The sequence below is a fragment of the Glandiceps talaboti genome, chromosome 12 (genome assembly GCF_964340395.1).
Source record: "Glandiceps talaboti chromosome 12, keGlaTala1.1, whole genome shotgun sequence".
Lineage (NCBI taxonomy): Eukaryota > Metazoa > Hemichordata > Enteropneusta > Spengelidae > Glandiceps > Glandiceps talaboti.
In genome coordinates this window covers 15,929,597-15,942,597 of record NC_135560.1, presented here as the reverse complement: position 1 = coordinate 15,942,597, position 13,001 = coordinate 15,929,597, and the positions used below count along the sequence as shown (strand labels likewise).

General features: G+C 35.8%; 1 protein-coding gene across 1 annotated transcript in view; it reads right to left on the bottom strand.

The window, feature by feature from the left end:
* LOC144442997 (neuronal acetylcholine receptor subunit alpha-10-like) overlaps nucleotides 1-4,767 on the bottom strand; it is a 6,321-nt gene extending 1,554 nt beyond the window's left edge. The window contains exons 1-7 of the mRNA XM_078132371.1: nucleotides 4,758-4,767; nucleotides 4,078-4,173; nucleotides 2,691-2,753; nucleotides 1,870-2,012; nucleotides 756-800; nucleotides 389-498; nucleotides 1-106 (exon numbers count right to left, since the gene is read on the bottom strand). The exon at nucleotides 1-106 is cut by the window's left edge and continues 433 nt beyond it. Of these exons, the coding sequence (XP_077988497.1) occupies nucleotides 1-106; nucleotides 389-498; nucleotides 756-800; nucleotides 1,870-2,012; nucleotides 2,691-2,753; nucleotides 4,078-4,173; nucleotides 4,758-4,767 (573 nt within the window). The remainder of the gene's footprint in view (nucleotides 107-388; nucleotides 499-755; nucleotides 801-1,869; nucleotides 2,013-2,690; nucleotides 2,754-4,077; nucleotides 4,174-4,757) is intronic.
* Between the last annotated feature and the right edge of the window lie 8,234 nt (nucleotides 4,768-13,001).

The following is a 13,001-nucleotide window of genomic DNA, read 5'->3' as shown; positions in this document are numbered from 1 at the left end:
CTTACAGGCACTTTTGAATATAGCCGGTGCATTCCAAACTACAGAACCGTCGTTCCGAATGATAGCATTGGTTTTCATAACACCTCCTTCGAAGCTATCAGCCGCACTTCAAGAAAAAAACAGCAAACAATCATCAACGATATTATCTTCTTTTTTTATTTCTCAATAAATTTCGTTTCTATACAACCCAAACCCAAAACCAAATGTATCGACAAGTGAGATTAACCAGCATATTGCATCTGACTGTAAGATACGTCGTGTCGTTCCGCCCTCACCGGCTTGGGGGTTAACCTATGTGTGAGGGCTCCCCGTCACGACGTACCTTGCAGACTAATTGCATCTTGAAATCAGAAATTCAATTGAGTGACAGTGATAGATATGTACATACTTGTTAAATAGTACAATGTCTGGTATCCAAATCATGGAGGTGGGTATACGAACTTCATCGACACCTTCATAATCGGCTGGATCCCATACCAGACTTGCATCTTTCCATTTCTGGAGACAGATAATAAACAATGATAGCGGTATATCCACACAGATTTCGTCAAGTTCTATGTAAATGAATTCTAGAGAATTTAAATACTGATAAAATGTGTCAATCAGTTAATATCTTAAAGTGTAACATGTAGTTTCAAATTGGTTTCTGTGTAGTTGTATCAAACACAGCCAGTGAACGGTAACATGAAACGGGCTGTATATCGAAATATTTCACTGGTTGTTCGATCAGCTTAATAGTTTGTAAAAAGTCTTACCTGTGTCATCCAAACACTTGTTGTTAACAGCTGGTTCACTTCATCCTGGAAAAAAACAACAAATTTAATTCATCAGGTCAAATCGAAGACGAATCTTCTTCTACCCTGCAAACCAAAATATTAAACTTTGACTGACACTATTTGAAATCTTTCACGTATACCCGGGACAGTTATGTAGAAACACAAGCTGAGTTTATACAGTTTTTATTGAGACGTACTATTTGCTGTATTCACAGTATTGTACTTGCTGTGACATACTTAGCCATCAGGGATATAACTTATAAACGACTCGATGAGGTAATTTATAAAACATATTAAAATGTTGAGGAAATTTGTACTATGCATTCAACTGTTCTAACAATGCCATAGACCATAAGACATGCATCAACATTTACATTATATACCGGAATAGTTACATCAAGGTTTTATGTAATTAAAAAAACGTATAAACTCATCTTGTTCCACTTTAGCATCTTTCTCAAGAAAGTGAAAAGTAATTTTAATAAGAAGATGTTGTAATATATATAAAAAAACCGATTTATGTTGAAAATTACATCAAACTTAGTCAGATATATTGAAAGGGTATATACAAATACAGAGATATCCATGATACAGTAATATTTAGGATCTATACAAACTATGGTGATCAATGGATAGAGATGGAGAGAACACACTAAAGAAAGAAAGGGGGAGGAATGGACGTGTACGGTGATGGTAAAAGGTTCACGGAGATTTAAGAAATATTAGGTCAAGAGATAGCTGGATTGTTATCTTTGCAAACCAACACATTTACATCAAAAACTTGTTAAGAGGCAATTTCCACGGTCAAACAAAGTTATAAATAGCTGATGTTTCGGTATTAACCCTTCCAAGAGTTAAAGACTAACTCTACTGAAAGTGTAGTAAATCTAAGCGGTAAGATACTAACATGTTGTATCCCATACGTACGAATCATCATTTTATCCAAATGCAATGGATAACGGAAAATGTTTGCATATTTTGTTTTTGAATTTTGACAACTGTTTTTTTTATCATTAGGGTTGTAAAAATATTTGCTAAAAACGCCTGTCCGTGAAATAAATCAGAGAATGAAAATCATTGAATATCGTCTTACCATGTCGAGGATTTGTGCCAGAGACAATGTCAGCACGACGTCAACTGTATCGGAGTATAAGGCTGAAGGTCGCACGAAGGGGTTGTAGTTCTGCATCAAATCATGCATAACTTGAGCCTCTTGTAGATGTGGCTGTCTGTAACCTGGTATCAGATAAATTAAATGTACACAGTCAGTTATGAATTAACAACACACACCTACACTTACTCGCTCGCTCGCTCGCTCGCTCGCTCGCACGCACACACGCACACATATACATCCATCCATCCATCCATCCATCCACCCCCATACATACATGCATACATACATACATACATACATACATACATACATACATACATACATATACACACACGTGCACAAAAACACACATGCACTTGCACATGCTCACTATGTCACTGACTTACTCATTTACTTGTAGATAAATTCAAATGGACAAAAGCTTCACAATCAAAATTAGCTAACTCGAATTATAGTAACATTTTACATTGCATGTAACAGCGCCCTCTTTATATATCCTTTCACGACTAAAAACGTTATTTTTTATGACCAATTAATAAACTTATACTGAATGCCATGTTTTTTATTAATAAACAAACAAACAAACAAACAAACAAACAAACAAACAAACAAACAAACAAACAAACAAACAGACAAAAAACAAGCACCCATAATCAAAACAACAAACATCGCCACAACATCACCGACGTAAAAAAGTTATACTATGAATTCATAAGACAAGCAAGCTACTAAATAAGCACCTTGATAACTGCTTTAACTTTAACTTTAAGGGTAACTTGTTTGATAATTGTATTTTTTACCTTTCACATCGTACTCCGTGGTCTGCACGCTTGTATCAGTTGTGTTCGCTGGTGATATTGTCACTGTAAAACAACGAATGACGAATCATAAACATTTGAATTCTGAAATGATATACATGTAGTTATAAAATAAAGTGTATCAGCTAGAAACCTAGCCAAAGTACACACGTACTATCGTTATGTTAGTACACATATCGTTTTACAGACAAGCAGATAGGAATAAGGCGTTTGGGGAGTGAACATATTTGACAAGATGTGTTGTGCATTTTCATTTCTTGTAAAATTACTTGCATGCATTTAAATTTCACAGTAACCCCCACGGAGTTAGGGGGACTTATATATCCACCCTTCGGGTTTAATGTCCAACAAATCATATATTTACAATATTATGATTTATATTTTAAATATCGACTAACAATATCTATGTCATGCATGGAGATGACAATCAACAATAATGGTCGATACATTACCAGAAATCGTGTGAGAGCTTAAAGTGTTGTCTGAAGAAAGATGTACGTGAGAAATAAAAGAAGGTTGTAAGTATAAGTTCCAAGTCAAAAGTCACACAAGATTTGAAGGTGTCAATAAAAAATCGCTGCTGTTTCAGTCGACAAAGTGAAGGACAGTGAACTTTGTGGATGAACAGATGTGTACGTAATATCGGAAACTAATATCGGAAACAAGCTCTTGAGTTTTCTTTATACTTTGCAGAATTACGGCACGTTCCAGATTACTATTCACTCTCTGTTTGACACAACCATGCAGAAACCAATAAGATTAAACTGCTCATGCTACACTTTAATATAGCAAGATTGAATGAATACAGTTTCTTGTGACATTTTGTCTAAATAAAATGAACTAACGTGCCACCATACAGACATCAAACACAGGCATCAAAACACTGCCACCCGCGTGTCTACATCTAGTTACAGTACATTTAAATTGACTAGCGATTTTGCTATCTTAAGTGTAGAATGTGCATTTTCTTATTGGTTTCTGTGTAGTTGTATCAAACAGAGACAGAGAGTGAGCAGTAACCTGCAATGTGCTGTATGTATCAGTGTTGCTGTACAAAATGTGGTATCTCAAACTAAACACCACCAGTAGCGATATTCATCAACATTTAAAACATCCAAAATGATGTTCTACATGATATGCTATATATATATCATTTTGTGTTATCCTTTCAAGTTTGGTTTTGTAAAAAAAGTTAACTTAATAAACCTGTACTGTGTATTTTGTCATGATGTATGATATATTGTATCCCACTGTTTATTATCATCTTGGTATGATAAACAATTGTACAATACTTTTATTTTCATCGAGAATGAATAAGGATATGAATATGAACAAAGAACCAAAGACAACACTACTAGAGCTTACGTACCGTCTGGTGGCTTAGTAGATGTAATATTTGGAATGACGTCGTCCATGATACGTGTGGTGATGCCTGGAATCTTAGTAGTCAATAGTACCGATGACTCTGTAGGGGAGAAAGAGAGGTCAACTATCAAAAAAGTTTTTTTTATCTAGTACAATGCTGTATTTTAGTTTATATATGATGTTACCGTTCACTGGCTATGTTCGATACAACCAAACAGAAACCAATAAGAAACTGCTCATGCTACAAGATAGCAAGATTGAATGAATACAGTTTTTTGCAACACTTTGTCTAAATGAAATGCAATTAGCCACCAGTGTAGATATCAAATGCAGACATCAACTAATTGGCGCCCGTGTGTCTTCGTCTAGTTGCAGTACATTTAAATGGTTTATTTCATTTAGATAAAATGTAGCAAGAAATTACGATCTTGTTCTTAAAGTGTAGAATGTGCAGCTTCTTATTGGTTTCTGCGTGGTTCTATCAAACAGAGCCAATGAACAGTATCATGAAACGGGCAGTACTTAGCTATCGGATATGGGACAAGAGGGGAAATACTCACATGTGACATATACAAGCAGGAAAATTCAAAGACATAATAATTAAAAATAATAATGTACTTGATAACTATGCACCAATCTGACTAAAAACTGTCCAAGGATTCTGTTTGATTCGCTTTTATTTACCATATTTCATATCGACTGCGTGCGTTCTCTTTTATATTTACATTGGGTATCCATCTTCGTAGCTTTACAAAGAGGAAGGCCAATACCCGGCGTACACATGGTACATCCGTGACAAAAGAGTAGAGGGCGCAATTGCCAATTAAGTCCAGTGGACGTGAACAGGTAATGAATTGAATCGACTTCTTGATAAGATTTTAAGAGATATACAAATTCAGGATGTTTAACTTGATAGAAACAAAAACAAACAAACATACATCAGTTTAGAGGATAGACAAGGCACATTTATATGCTTTAAGTGTATAAAAATTATTAACGTTGGCTGACGTGATTTGGTGTTATTTATTGCTATGGTTGAACGGTTTTGACAAGGGGGGAACTTCATGCATGCGTGAGGTGGAAATGCAGACGCATCATTAAATCGGTACCTGGATAGAGAGTCGTAAAAGGCGACTCTGTTGTCGTAAAACTAGGTGTAATTTCCGTTGTCTGGCATCCTACTTGCACTGTACCGGATGAAAACGAATAAATATTTAGTAAGATTATGAAACCATGGTAGAAGAACAATAACAAGATTGTCTCCCTTTAACCCCAAAAACTTTACAATCCATGACAGACAGTTTTTGAGTTGAAAATTATGAAGGATGAATAAAGATGTCTGTATAGTTTCACATTATAGGGCGGCTTTATGAATTGTTATGTTTCTCAAGATTCGACTGACCCTATATTTTAACAATATTTAACAATATCTTACTAATTCTATTTACTCTTACAATAGGCAACTATATTTTTGTTTCTCAAAGTCTGTTTTGCATGTCGACGACCTTTGTGAAAAATAATCTTCTTTGCTTTCGTAAAATATTATTATCTGCCAGTAGTCGAGCCAGTTTTGAACGCTCGGATTTAATATCACTTTGTTATCAGAGAACATGATTTAAACATTCACTTGGACATCATCCTGTTGGACATATGATACGTGAGATATGTTTCAAACTACGTTTGTATAACAACGCATTGGCTATACTTTTTTGTGAAGTGAGAGAACTCCTGTCTCGTTCCTTTAAAAGTAGTGCGGAACTATGGGTTTGGGGTTGCTTTTACGAAAAAAAGCACCGATCTATAATATGTTTAAACAGTGGTAAAAAATTAAAGTGATTGTTCCAGCAATATTGATTGGATGAGAACGTTATCCGTCGAAAATCCAAACCACCGCCGTAACAAGCTAGAGCGCCCTCATAAATAAAAACGTCTAAATACCTTTCGTTTTTAAAATTGACTAATACACGTTCAAACATTGTTCCTTAAGCGATCCTGACATGCAGTACCTTTTGACAACTGTCACATTTTGTAAATTTAATCAAAAACTATTGGCATCTTTTGGTATTTCATCTGGACTTCGTTTTCACCGTTCTCGCTGAAATCAGATAGTGACATCCTGAAGTGAACTGTTTTTAGGCTGGTGGTGGTGAAGTGTGCTTCAGTAAGTACAATAACGCGAATACTTTTTAAATATGCAGCAAAAACTACGCCCAAACGCGTATAAACTTAGCTTGTGCCTCTTTAACAGCCGCAGATACTCCTCGGAAAAGGTTTGTAACATATAAACAAGTGAAAATTTGCGGTTTTATTACCTCTTGTACTAGTACATCCCAAAATTATATCAACAAAACGTGACCGTAGAGTTCTTAATGGTTGAAGGGTCTGTCTGTGATGATGAAATTATAGGAAAGCTGTATGTACTAGATTTATTGATTGCTTACATCTATGACATGATCTTAACAATTGATGAAAGGCTTTCAAAGTACGACCCATTCAAGTTGGTTTAATAAGACAGATGAAATTTAGAAATTTAATTCATTTTATTGATTTGCAAAAATGACTAATTATGTTATCTGACCTTTCCAACAAGGCGTGGCCATTTCTACTAAATCAAAACAATGACTGTCATCATTCGAAAAATGAAATTTTTAATATCGATTCTTAAAAAAAAATTAATGGAACTTCATTATATAATTTGTTAATGTTATAAATCACGCTAGTCGTATTCTCATGATTTAATTTACATACTTTATCGATTAGTCTAATGGCCCAGGGTATCTGGCTGGTCAGAGTTTTGAGAAGGGTGCGGTCATATTACATTGTCATTGTAGCTAAGCATTTTACAGAGAGATAAGCATTATTATGACTCACAATCGAAAGCCAAAATTCATTATTCCGCAGCCAAAAATAAAAAATAATTGAGAGGACGTAGGTGGGGTAGTACTGCCGTAAAGAGGGCAGTGAATCACGACGATGGGTCAAGCAGCGAACTTGAACTCGATTTACGTAGTATGAGCCACAGCAATAAACTGTTTAAGTTTTTTCTGTTACTTTGGTCAAGAAAACTCAAAACCATTCGCAGTCCAAATCAATGAAAAAGTGAGGGGGTCACCTTGCAATTTTCTTAATACTAGTATACAGGTCAATATGAAATTAAGACATTTTTAGATTCCAACATGGCCGCGGACTACATTGTTAACTCTATGGAAATACAGAATATTACCGATTTCCTTGAAAAAAGGACGATTCTATACATCTATTGATTTCTGTATACACAAATTATTTGTCGGTGAAATCATCAGTATTGTAATATTCTCTGTGATACTGTGGCATATGCATTGTAGAAAATACTATTGCGATTTGTCTGTCTTTCTGCTCGCTTGGCACTGTTTGGCAAATTTATTACCTGTACCAGATATTTTACTGTCAAAATCACAGTGATGTGGATTATACTCTAAGCTGAATATTTGGCATATCTCGACTTTATCCTTGGTAGGAAGCATACGTGTAATCAAATTAATGCAAGACAGATATCAAAATTAAAATGTCTAAAAATATTCAGCAAAAGTACTTCGCTACATTTCTCATAATTCGTGCCTGGTAAGCTTAGTGCACAGCCTGTCAATGCCACAATGGTCAAAAAAATATCGTTCAGTACTTCATTGTATTATCGCAGTACTACTTCAAACTTTACAACGATTCTGCTTCGCCTATTTTGCAGAACAACGTCTCGCACGTTATTACATAACGGTTATCCGTATTCCGGCTACTCTAAGAATTTTCCTCGAGTGACTCCGTCCCTAATCGGATTGCCTTCGCTTTGTTGTCACGGCTAAGTATTGATCTCCCATTGATCAGGTGGAGGTGTTGATTAGCTTGCTTCAACTTTTCGGTAAAACGATCCGCGACAAAGACGAGTACGTGAAGTATTGCGATGTCCGCGCGATTTTGATTAATGTCAAAAATCATGTTATTAGAAATATCCATCCCCACCCTACTCACCCCACCCCACCTTACCCCACCCTACCTCACCCTACCAGTTTTTAAAAAAAGAGGTTGTGTGTACAGTTAGACGAAGATGAAGACAGCGATGAACGTATCTATTCAAAACAGCGATTCCCATATTGACACTCTGAATAAGGACGGTCTTTTTCTTTGAAAGAGAAAATACACTCCAACTTCATCACATGAATGCAAGGATCTCGAGTGGGAGTGAAGTTATATGTCTTAGTACACATATCACAAATCTCGATGATGAATGTAACACCTTTAAATATATTACATCCAAGACCACGTCCCACTTCAATGTTTTATGCATTAAGTTATCGCAACCTGTATTTTCTGAAAAGGGTCAAATATACTTACAACTGCCATAAGACTTACCTCCAAACTTTAAAAGCAATATTACCAAACACGGTAGTGAACGAGGATCCATCCTGGGTTTTGTGTGTACCGTTACAATGTCGGTGGTGAAACGCTGAAGTCAACGAGCAACCAAATCGTTAGGGGTTTTCTTTCAATGGGGTATCGGACAAGTGCTGTGAAGACAAACTACAGTAGACAAAAAGCCGACGCGAATCGCAAAATGATGACGCCAAACGATATATGTGAATAAGTGAAAACTTGAAGAGCATTTATGGTGCAACGTTCACTGTGGTATGAGTAAACATAGCTCTGTGGCAGTATATTCTACCCGTACGCCACCTAGAGGGAGAAAGGATATATTGATTAGACAGGGATTTATTTATTCATTATAGTTTCAGGTGTGGCAAAGGTCAGAGGTTAACAAAAGTAATGACCACAGCCATTCGTATTCACAATCTATCTATTATTATAATTGATGAATGATTTGAAAGTTACTATAGTTTAACAAATTGATAACGTCTAGTTATACTACTTTACAATTCATGTTTTCTCATGGCTTAAAATGGCTCAATCCGAGTTTATAAGCTTTTACTTAAGTGGAAAATACTAACAAAAAAACTGCATTTAAACTATTCTAGTGTAATGTTTATGTCGATGCATGCTTTCCTGTACACTTTTTGATACGTATAATAAATTACGTCATCGGAACGTTCATAAGTTATATCCTAATACCAGGTTTGAGTTCAGTCAGTTGCAAGCGATGGATAAGTGCTAGTATACATCAGTAAGTAGAATACTGTTAATACCTTCTAATATGCAGAAAAAAATTACTCATCTCAAAAAAATGTAAACTCAGCTTGTGCCCCTTTAATAAACTATTTATGTGATTTGACTGTTCGTTGAATTGTAATTGTCAATTCTGAGTAAAGTAAAAATGAAAAACAAAACAACAAACACAAACACAACACAAACAAACAAACAAACAAACAAACAAACAAACAAACAAACAAACAAACAAACAAACACACAAATAAATAAATAAATAAATAAATAAATAAAAAAGCGTTAAAACACAATGGTTTCTCTTCAGGCTAACTTTCTTGCTTGTTTTGCTGTATCGTGTTAAGATTCATGATATCAAGGAAGGGTTTTATTAAAAGTGTCCACTTTACTAATTTGTATTTATAAGAGCCGGTTTTACATTCGGCTTCGGCTTACCTTGACGATGTGGTCAATAAACTGTTTTTATTAAGTCTCCGATATGGTCAACACATCTAAGTAGAAATAATTTCTAATAAAACACAATCGATTTCTCTATTAAACCTGGCAGTCATTCATGTACTTTAGAAAAAAAATTAAATTACGGTAAATTTGGCCTTTAAATGGGTGTGAGCAGTCTAATTTATTACAATCAAGTTCACCTAACCTCACCGATACAAGGTGTGTCACGAATGTGTATCGGCTCATACAGATAAAGACAACACTTCAGACACAAATAACATTTCAATCGATTGTCAAATATTTATATCTTGCCCTGACTTCATCTATGTTTACTTTCTAATTGAATATCTTGCGTGTTTTGACGTGATAATCAATAAATACCACAACGGTTACTTAAAGGCCCATGATTAATTCCCATGTTCTCGCATTAGTATTATCTTTAATAGTTGAACCATGGGGATTACATAGCCGGGGACATGGTTTTGATTAGGATCATCGTATTCTGTAGCTCTATTAGACAACTGTTTTCACATTGTCAACTAAACGTTACTCCTTGTACGGACTGGGTCTTTATATCCACAGTACCATGTAGTATTTTGCGTGGTTGCACGCCATCACGCTGTAAGTATATGTTCACCGTATCCTGTGACTCACAAACTTGTAAACAGCGCCGATGTGCGTATACTTCACAAAAACTTGACTCCACTGTGACAACTCGACGACGAGATTGTCTGTACATGTGGTGGTATGCGGTTGACCCGATATGTTCGTAGTGCATGCGAATGACTTGTGTATGAATCAAGGCTACAGTTCCCTTAAATCTATTCTCACAAGCCAGAATATATTTTGCTACGATGCTTAAATCTCACCACGACGAATCTGACCATGTAAATAATGTTAGATACACGCTGACATTTAGTTACCATTTACAGTGGCACCCATCCCGTTGGAGATTTTTTTAGTCTGACTCATAAATACTCAAATGTTTTGATTTTATAATTCACTTTAAGTTAATGTAAGGAAAGTTGAATCCTTCACTTTGTTATTATACCCAGTTATTACCTGTTCCCCAAATGGATGGGCATTTGCGTTCACCCGAAAGGTTCACAATCACAATCAATCAGTTTATGTCAGAACAATAAGGCCACTGGCCCAAGGAACAAACAATGTTGCAAACGTTCCGGTTCATAGAGGGAGATTCCCCTCTATTTTTATTGCAAAATAAATAAGTGGGGCTAAGTTAAAAAAAAGTTACATTATCCGAATTCAAAAGTTAAATGAACTTATCATAGGAAATGTTTAAACAATTCATTTCGAAGGTCTTTGTAATGGAGACAGATTGCTAAGAAATGCTACTCGTCCTCAATACAGTGCAAATCATATGTGATACAGTATTTACAAAATCATTTGGTTATTCACTTATACGTAAGGGTTATCATTTCACATACGAGATCACAGTATGTGTTTAAATTTTTTTTATTCAAATAAAGAAATTCTAGTTATTGTGTTGTGACATGAGGCTATAAATCCCCCAAGTTGAAAATAGATGAAAAATCTCAAAGCATAATTAACTCGAGATTACTCAGTCATAGATATCTTGTCTAGCGCGAAATTAGTTTTGTAATTTTACAAAAAAGATTATTAGCCATATCACAAAGCTTACTAGGGGTTTGATCAATACGAAGGAGACTGTACCACGAGTCAGGTATTTTTCGTTACAGGATTAACCAACTTTGCATAATTTTTTTTGTCGCTTTGGAAGCGTCTTTCAAATCTGTTGAAGATGCAGATATTAGTTTCACGGGTATTTCATCGAGAGTTTGAAGAAAAATCTGACTCGCATGGAGTTTGTCGGTTGGGAAAAATATTCACGATGTGAACACGCTGTCCAACAGGAATGGATTGATAACCTCGTTCAACTCTTTATCACAATCCACCGACATCAAAATGAGAATATAAGCTCCTTTCAAATTACCGAATCTCTATCACGACCAAAAAACCCTCCCACCGTAGTATCACAGGCCTCTTTTAATTAAAAACTATACGACAACCGTACAAAATGTACCGGCGCGCGGGCAGAAATATGGGCTCTGGCTTTGCGAGAATGAAACTCCCACACTAATAATATCTAACCAAAGCTGCATATATTCTGGACACAGTTATTACACTTCCAACATACGTGTAAATTAAACAGTCTATTCTGGATTTAGCAGGCTTACTTAAAATCTGAAAATTATGAAAATCATGTAACTTTTCGTGCATTCTGTGTGCTCCATGTCAAATGCCATCGACTTTTAGCTAGATTCTTTTGACCTTAAAATCAGTTGCTGTCACAAATTCACACATTCCGTCATTTACGAAATAATAACAAATCGCTAAAAGAACAATAGAACAAAATCCGAGTTAATCTTTAAAATTACTCTTGATAAGATAGTCATGTTTGATAATAGAATTGTCCAGAAAAACAACAACAACTTTTCAACGTTGCTTAGATATAAAACAGACGATCGGTACAAAATGACCCTGATAGGAGAGGTCTGTAAACAAGTTGTCATGGATTAATTATCTGCCTATGGGTCTATAAATCACTCACGGTAGACTATACAATCAAAGCAGGTGTAGGGCCAGAGTACAGGTAAGTATATGTACATGTATGAGGTCCTAGAAGGCGTGCGCAGCCAAGTGATTAATATATTTCTATTATTTACTGTGGATCAATTCTTGTTGTTTATTTATGTCGGTGTATCGATTTTTCTTATAGAAAACAAGCTGACATATTGACTTGCTCATAAATATTCACATCATTAGCACAGTTCATTCCTCTCAAGGGAAGGACATGTTCGGGTTCATTGTTTCCCTGTTGCCATGACGACAACTCTCCCTATGACAGGCACGGCGTATTGTTCGGCGTTTAACACTAGACAACGAGCTGACAAGGAATAAAATAATACGACCCTATGATGTTGAAAGAAACCCGCCACTTTTCTGAATGGGTGTAATTCCTGAGGCGTTTAATATGTTGTTTATTACATATTTAGGCGCTCGCACTCAAAAGTATTTATGAAACAGGCTTTACACAACACCTAGCAACTTTTGCATTTATAAGGACGGGTTTGTCAAACGATGAATTTAGCTGTCGGTTATCTTTCAATTCACAGGGGTGATTAGCATGCGAGTGACGTAGGACGTGTTCCGAATCGATGGCTTCATCGTCCTGCTGTTTGTTCGTAGGGGTCTCGGAGGGTCAGGTTGGAGTGCCGTCAACACATTGCTCTACAGCGGCGTATATTTGACGGGCTGAAGGAGGTTGTTATTAGAGAACTTGATGACATTTTTAGTGCT